The sequence below is a fragment of the Sinocyclocheilus grahami genome, unplaced genomic scaffold, assembly GCF_001515645.1.
Source record: "Sinocyclocheilus grahami isolate Dianchi unplaced genomic scaffold, SAMN03320097.WGS_v1.1 scaffold410.1, whole genome shotgun sequence".
Taxonomy (NCBI): Eukaryota; Metazoa; Chordata; class Actinopteri; order Cypriniformes; family Cyprinidae; genus Sinocyclocheilus; species Sinocyclocheilus grahami.
In genome coordinates this window covers 370,351-377,792 of record NW_015505589.1, presented here as the reverse complement: position 1 = coordinate 377,792, position 7,442 = coordinate 370,351, and the positions used below count along the sequence as shown (strand labels likewise).

The following is a 7,442-nucleotide window of genomic DNA, read 5'->3' as shown; positions in this document are numbered from 1 at the left end:
ATCTAAAAATGGAAAACCTCTACAAATACAACTGCATTACTTTTAAATGCTAGATTAGATATAAGCACATAAACATACAGTATGGGTAGTTGACAATGGTAGAAAATGGGATAATTTAGGTTAATATTAAAAGAAAAAAAAGAAAAGAAAAAAAGTGTCAACATTCAATCACCTTTTTACCATCAACTTGCTGCAGGGTTATTATTAACTTAAACTATACATTTTCATGACTTATATGAAATAAAATAAACATAAACTGAAATGAAATATATAAAAAAAAATTTTTTTAATTTTTATATCAGCTAGTTCCAAAAGCAACATTTCTCATTTTCATTTAGTTTACTAAAATAACCATACCACTAAAATGTAAAAACGAACAAAATTGCCACAATTTTAAAATTAAAACAAAATATAACTGCTTGACATTTTAAGTCATCCTCAATAAGGCAAACATAATACAACAAATAGACAAACATTGAAATCTTTATTTTTGTTTTACTACATATTCACAAACAAGATCTGATATTGCATGGAAATTACCATTCTGTAGGGCTGAACAATAGAATATAAAAGAAAATCAGGTTAAAAAAATTTAACAGAACAATAAAAAAAAAAAATACAATAGGAAGCTTTTTTCAATATGGAAATATCATGAAAGATGGAGATGAAAGTGTTGACAGGCAGGTCGACACAACATCTTACAAATACACACACGGTTCTGACAAGAACAGTGAAATATTATTTTTTAACAAAACAAGCCTATTGCCGGGAATGTAACATTATCTGTACATACGTGCATAAACAAAAGTACATAATTAGTCTTAAAACAACCTAAACCCTTAACATCAATTCAATAAACAAACTATTAAACCTATTACCTACAAATTTTCACACAAAAAAGATCAAAGTATTAAGGCACTATTTTAAATCCCATTACACGTTTTCCCCAGTCAACGTGTTCCCTTTGACATGAACACAACCATTACAAGTTTATCACTGCCCTATTTAAAAATGAAGCACATTTGTCTAACAGTGCTGCTGGTTAACTGTGTTGTAGGCAGAATACACTGGCAGTTTGGTAATTGTATTAAGCAAAAGTCTTTGTACCTATGGCATAGTTGATTGTTCTGTTCTGTTGTATGTGTTCGTTTGTTTTGTACTTCACTGTAGCGGTCTTTAAAGTCCAGGGCAAGTTATATGTCAACAACCAATAGTAGAACTGCACAACTGGTCAGTTATACCAGAGGAACGTCCTCCATGATAGCTAAAAAAATTAGTTTTTAAAGGCTAAAACCAAAACGAGGTGTGTTTATCTATGGCTTGTATAAGAAAAGGTCAGTCACAGCCAATTAGACTACACAATACTGATATCCAAGTGTTTTTGGTTTGGTACACGTGTTCATGAATAAGGACAAATCTGATGGTATGAAATGACTGTGTTCAGCTTTCAGTATCTTGAAGCGCCGGCATTGTAGTCTACTCTCCCAGGATCAGGAAACAGTCCTCCATAAAATGTGCTGCACACAAATGAATATTTGGGTTGAACTGTTCTGGAACAGTGTTGTAAATACAACTTAACCACTGATTTTTAGTCGTGTCCTTTTTTGGAAGGCCAAACTAAGTAGTTTCGCTATCACAACGAAACACACGGCGGGCTAGAGTGAGCGGCGGCCGGAGGCCTAGAGTCAGCGGAGGCCGGCGGCTAGAGTGAGCAGAGGCGGCGGGCTTGAGAACGGCTGGTGGATTCGACGAAGGAGCAGCCGGCGGGCTTGCAGCAACCACATTTGACGACCCCGGGCTTGACTCTGCTTCGTTCACAGTGAAAGCCGATCCGGCGATCCACAGCGAAGTTGATGTATTCCCTCAGCGACCAGCACGGATCAGCTCTAGGCATGACGAAGCGGATATCGTCCTCTTTTGGAAGGCCAAACAAAGTAGTTTCGCTTTCACAACGAAACACACAGCACCTTCACGACATGGCGGCAGCAACAATTCTACAGCGAGAATAAAAGTTACACCTTCTTTCCTTGCGTGAACATTTGGGCGGTGTTATGCAAATCTTCCCACATCGTGACGTAGACATGTGGGGGCGTGTTAGAATGAGCCATTTTAGATGGGCATGGCTGACTCTTAACTTTTATAAAGAATATCTCTTTGGATTTGAGACTTTAGTCTTTGCAATTTTACAGACCTTCTTTATGCACCAAGAGCTAGTAAACCCTTCAAAGAGAAAGGAAAATTTGAAATCGCATCATATGACCCCTTTAACCTGCAGTTACAAATGCATAACATTTTTTTTGATATTTGAAACATAAAACATTAAAAACTGATGTTTGAAATTATTTAAAAAATGAAACGGTACCTTAAATGTGAAATTAAAACCGCCAGTAGGTGGCAGCAAGTCACCGTTAAGTGAGTAATTGCGATTGAACAGAATCATTTAAACGGTTGATTCATTCAGGAACAAAACAGCGTCATGTTGCTCAGTGACGCAGAACAGCGCTGTGGCTGTTTGGAATGATTTTTGTTGGAGAAATAGAGCAAAAACAGGAAATATGGCGTCTAAAACGTAGTCTAAGTCTCTTAATATTAACTTCTTGTTTATTGAACCGTTTTATAAAATCAGTATCACATTTGTAATCATGCTGACTTTTGGAGAAAAAAACTGCACTCTTCGTGTGATATTAACAATATGAAATGATACAAATATATACATTTTCTGCCCCATATCTTGAATTATATAATTCTAAATGCATTTTAATAGACTGATTCATGCAGTGAAAGAACGCACTATAAATGCACACACACGCTAGTCTAATCTACTAGACTTCATCATGTAATGTATGCGCACACTCTGTAGGTGTTTTGTTTGCTTTTCGCAATATACTTGATAATATCAAATCGCACATCATTAAAACAACAATTACGATATTATCGCAGACTAGGGGTCGACCGATTATCAGCGCCGATATTAAACATTTTTATGATTATCGGTATCGGTCATTTTCAAAACCGATTCGCCAATAAAATAACTTCATTTTGAAACGCGCTATTTGGCTCTGATGCAGCCTGTCAGAACTCACCACTCTGTGGCCTAGAGCAATCTCCTCCCACTGCCCATCTGATTTGTTGGGAGTCACGAGTCCGACCAATCAATGCGAAGTCACTCTCACTCCGAAAGTGCTTGCTGTAACTGCAGCTGCTTCAGTGATCACGCATCAGTTGTCTCTCAAAGGTAAGGCAGCAGCAGAAGTTGCTTAATTTGCAATAAATCACAATCCACTAACGTTACACTGAAGTTGCAAAACACCTCAATATTATCTATGATTTCCACGATGCAGAAAATGTGGACGGAATCGCGGAATCCAGTCATATAAATGGGATTTACTGCATGATGCGAAATGTCACGGAATTTGTCAAAGTTTATATGAATTAATCAAAAGTAGGTCAGTACACTTAAATAGAGTTGTGATATGGACTAGTATCTGTAAATATTAAGCCGCAAAAATACTATTTAAATATGAGTCCTGCATGTTCTGCGTGTCCCTGTGTATGTAAATGGCACAGACGTGCTTTTTTTTTGCGACAAGGAGCTATTTTAGCTATATTTAAATAAAACTAGCGATTCTTTGGAGATTTTTATTTTTTACTTGGCCACACCCTGCTGTAGGCCTGTGACCTCTCACGTTTGCTCTCAATCATGCCAAAAGGTGCATTCGACTTCATGCAGCACTGCGCAGACCGATCGGCGGCTGACTTGAAGCAGTGCATGCCGGTTAGAAATTTAGTCCGACTTGAACCGGCGCCGACGCCATGTCACTGTCACGTGTGGCATAAAAGTACAGCGATAGCGTTTCGAGAGCAGCCGGCTGACTCAGCTGGCACAGTTTCTCAAGAGCGACTGCAGGAGCGCTGATGACGACACAGCTGTTTCACGATTGGCCAAATTCACCATATGTTCATCTTCAAATCCAATTCTGCTCATAAATCTGTGTTTTTAGAACAGTAAAAGCTTTTTTACTGTAGTCGCAATGTATTATTGAGTCACGTTTAGCATGAAAGCATATATACCCCCACTTTATTGGTATTTAAATAGTATATATTTATGTTGAACTTTATTCCTGAACAGATGGCGCGGTATTAAGCAGTATATAAAAAGTGTTTCTGTTGCTCATGAAAACATTTCTGAAACGTCTGTGTATTTGACAAATATTGCATTTAATTCACTTAATCTGTGATGCTTAGTATGCAAACACCGCGTGCGTCACTAACGGGAGCAGAAATGTCCAGCTTGACGGCTCCGTTTTTCAACTCCGCCCTACACCCTCGTTGAATTACTGAAATAAATGAACTTTTCCATGACTTTCTAATTTATTGAGATGCACCTGTATATATATAAAGGCTGCAACAACTATTCGATAAAATCGATTATGAAAATCATCGACAACGATTCTCATTATCGATTAATCGGGTCTGCTCACAGTGCACGTCCAACGGAGTTTACATAATTTGTCCAACTTCAGCCGGTCGCGTCAAATTAAAGCACTGAATTACTTATTTCTATGGACAAAACGCATCTAAAATAGTGGTGGAAACGGAATGAGATGCTGCAGGAGAGTTATGTGATCCAAGCTACCCAAAACATGAGAATTCTTTATTTTAAGCTTTAAGCTAATGCATTAGCGTAATGGCTTGCCCTGTCAGGCGCTTTAACAGATGCGTGTGCGTCCTCGGCGCAAAAACACTTTCAGTTAACGGTCATATCCTTATGTATAAACGTCACAAATTCACGCAAGCATTTCCATTTTTGCATAAATTGTCCGTCCTGACAGTCTTGTGTTAAATTTTTATCTTTACTGAATGAGCGCCAGCGCGGCGGGCAACATGCATTGCGCATATTTTATGAGAGTAGGAACTGTAAGGGGATAACAGCGTGTAATTGTCTAAATATAAATATCAGACGCTTCGAAACCGCCTTTAACAGGATAAAGAAGTGACAGTAAGCCCTATTCGGAATCCATGAGTTTTTATCACTGAGGTGATAAGTACATTTATTTTTACAGACGTCCACATGAGAAACAATTACCGTCCGAATCGGGCTAAGACGTGACTGTGGTCAAAATGAACGTGTGTTCCTGCAGAACATTACTCTTACCTATTGGTTACCACTGAGTTTGTGATTTTATTCCGTCTTTATCATCTTTATTATTATTTACATTTTTAATGCAGAGATTTAAACTATATTCACTATATCCAATGCTTAAATTTATTAAAACAAATTTATGTAAGGTTTTTAACAAATTATGGTTTGTGCCACTGCTGCTCTAAACCAGTGGTGGAAAGAGTACTGACAAAATATACCGAAGTAAAAGTACCATTACCTTCCAAAAAATGTAGTGTGAGTAGAGTAAAAGTACTTGTCCAAAAAAAAACTACTTGAGTAAGAGTAAAAGAGTAGCCAATTTAAAAGTACTCATGAGTATTGAGTAGTGAGTACTGAGCTGTGGATTCTTCCCCTTCATAATAAACGCTGTACACCGCAATTTATACTTTTTAAAAATGTTGTACATTCTGTAATTCACATTATCTTGTTTGTCATAAAGAATGAAGAATATCTATCATCCAGCAGTTTTCATTTTGACTGCCAACTCTTTAAAATACATCAAAACAGCACAGAACAGTATTCAGTTGAAGAAAAGATGAAAGTTATTCTCAGTACAATCATCCCCATTTAAATCATAAAGTTTGAAATAATAGATTTAAAATCATGTGTAAGGCCACTGAGACAGAATATGCTGTTGTTGCACATAAAATATTAATGTTTAGAACAGTGCAAATACAAACACCATTAGAAACTCATTGCTCAGCATCACAAACCATGATATGGGTTAAAATGAGAGCCCATTTCTCTCCAAAACGGTGCCAGTTTTAGCGTTTTGCAATAAAGAAATAAGAATAACTAAACTTGATAATTTATGTTACAATTTTAACAAATGCACATTGTTCTAGAAGAATGGCATCATGCCATATACATTTACTCGAATTATTATGCTGATAATACAATTTGTAAGGAAAAATGCAATAAATAGCGAGGTATTTCTGGGGAAACTTTTTCAAAGGAACACACACGCACACGCATGTCTCTTTGCTGAGCCGCGGCGGTCTCGGTGAATCAGCAGCATCCACAACTGAACAGAACAAAAAGTGTTGAACTTGAAAATTGTTTATGCGCGACTGCACTTGCTAAATGAAGGCGGATTGTATAAAATGGAAAAAAAAAATTAAAAATTGATTAACGATCTGCAGTTTTATTACATCACGCGCTGGCACAGATGAAGTATATTAATGCCACGGGTCATCAATAAGGTGCAGATTGGTCCTCAATTTGTGTTTCCAACACACTTTTTCACAGCACGCATAACGCACTCAAACTCATCCAAAGTCAACAAGTTCAACAAGCAACAGCGGCTTATCCAAGTGACTGCTGCAGAATGCACACGAGAGAGAGAGAGAGAGAGAGAGAGAGAGAGAGAGACGAGGCGTCTCATAAGTGAGTGGAAATTTACCGAACGTGGCACATGTGGGAGTTAACACTCTATGCAATACCCGCAACCTCACACCAAATTTCAGGCCGTGTAGATAGGCAAGCATATATACAAATCATTAACACCGAAATTTACCTTAACATGTTAAGTTAGAGGAAGTGAACTGAATTGATGCTTCAAGAATGCACTTCCAGCAGCCATGATAAACAGTTGGTTAAAGTTTTCTATGCACAATTTGATTTGGATAAAAATACAATTAAGATAAGCATGTAACGACCACAAACGGAGGAAAATAGCGGAGTAAAAGTACCGATACATCACTTAAAATGTACTCAAGTAAAAGTACACAATTTTTAAACTCCTCAAAGTATGATTACTGCTAAAAACTACTTAATTACTGTAACGTGAGTATTTGTAATTCGTTACTTCACACCCCTGCTCTAAACTAGCAGTACTGGTGATTACCAAAATCATATTTTAGCTTTCTGTATGGGTTAGTCCTCCAATATGCATAAGCTCTTTAGTAACAGTAGTAGGCCGTTTCTAATCCTATAATATATTTATTGCTGTTATCTATGAAAGAAAGGCAGAGAGCGTGTTTTTTTTTCTTCAGATACCCAATTACAGTCAAAAAGTACTTAATGCCAGCAAGAATGCAAGCTATGAAGGGCATAGGAGGCCATTTTTGTTATGTGAATAAATAAAAGTATTTAGTTATAAATAAATGACAATAATTTTTTTTGATTTAAACAATTTTTTGACAGACTCCTAAAATTCCTAAAATGTGTTTTCTCTTTATTATGGCAGGTGGTCTAATAAATTGTTAAGCACTGTGTGTTTTCATAGCATTCAGTTGGAACGTTTGTTTTAAGGACATTGGGCAGAATGTGGAATAGT

The 7,442-nt window shown here is 37.0% G+C and overlaps 1 protein-coding gene across 1 annotated transcript in view; it reads right to left on the bottom strand.

The window, feature by feature from the left end:
* Nucleotides 1-874: 874 nt before the first annotated feature.
* Nucleotides 875-7,442, bottom strand: part of LOC107550908 (protein bicaudal D homolog 2-like) — a 29,937-nt gene continuing 23,369 nt past the window's right edge. Inside the window, exons 9-10 of the mRNA XM_016232358.1 lie at nucleotides 1,491-1,517; nucleotides 875-878 (exon numbers count right to left, since the gene is read on the bottom strand). Of these exons, the coding sequence (XP_016087844.1) occupies nucleotides 875-878; nucleotides 1,491-1,517 (31 nt within the window). The remainder of the gene's footprint in view (nucleotides 879-1,490; nucleotides 1,518-7,442) is intronic.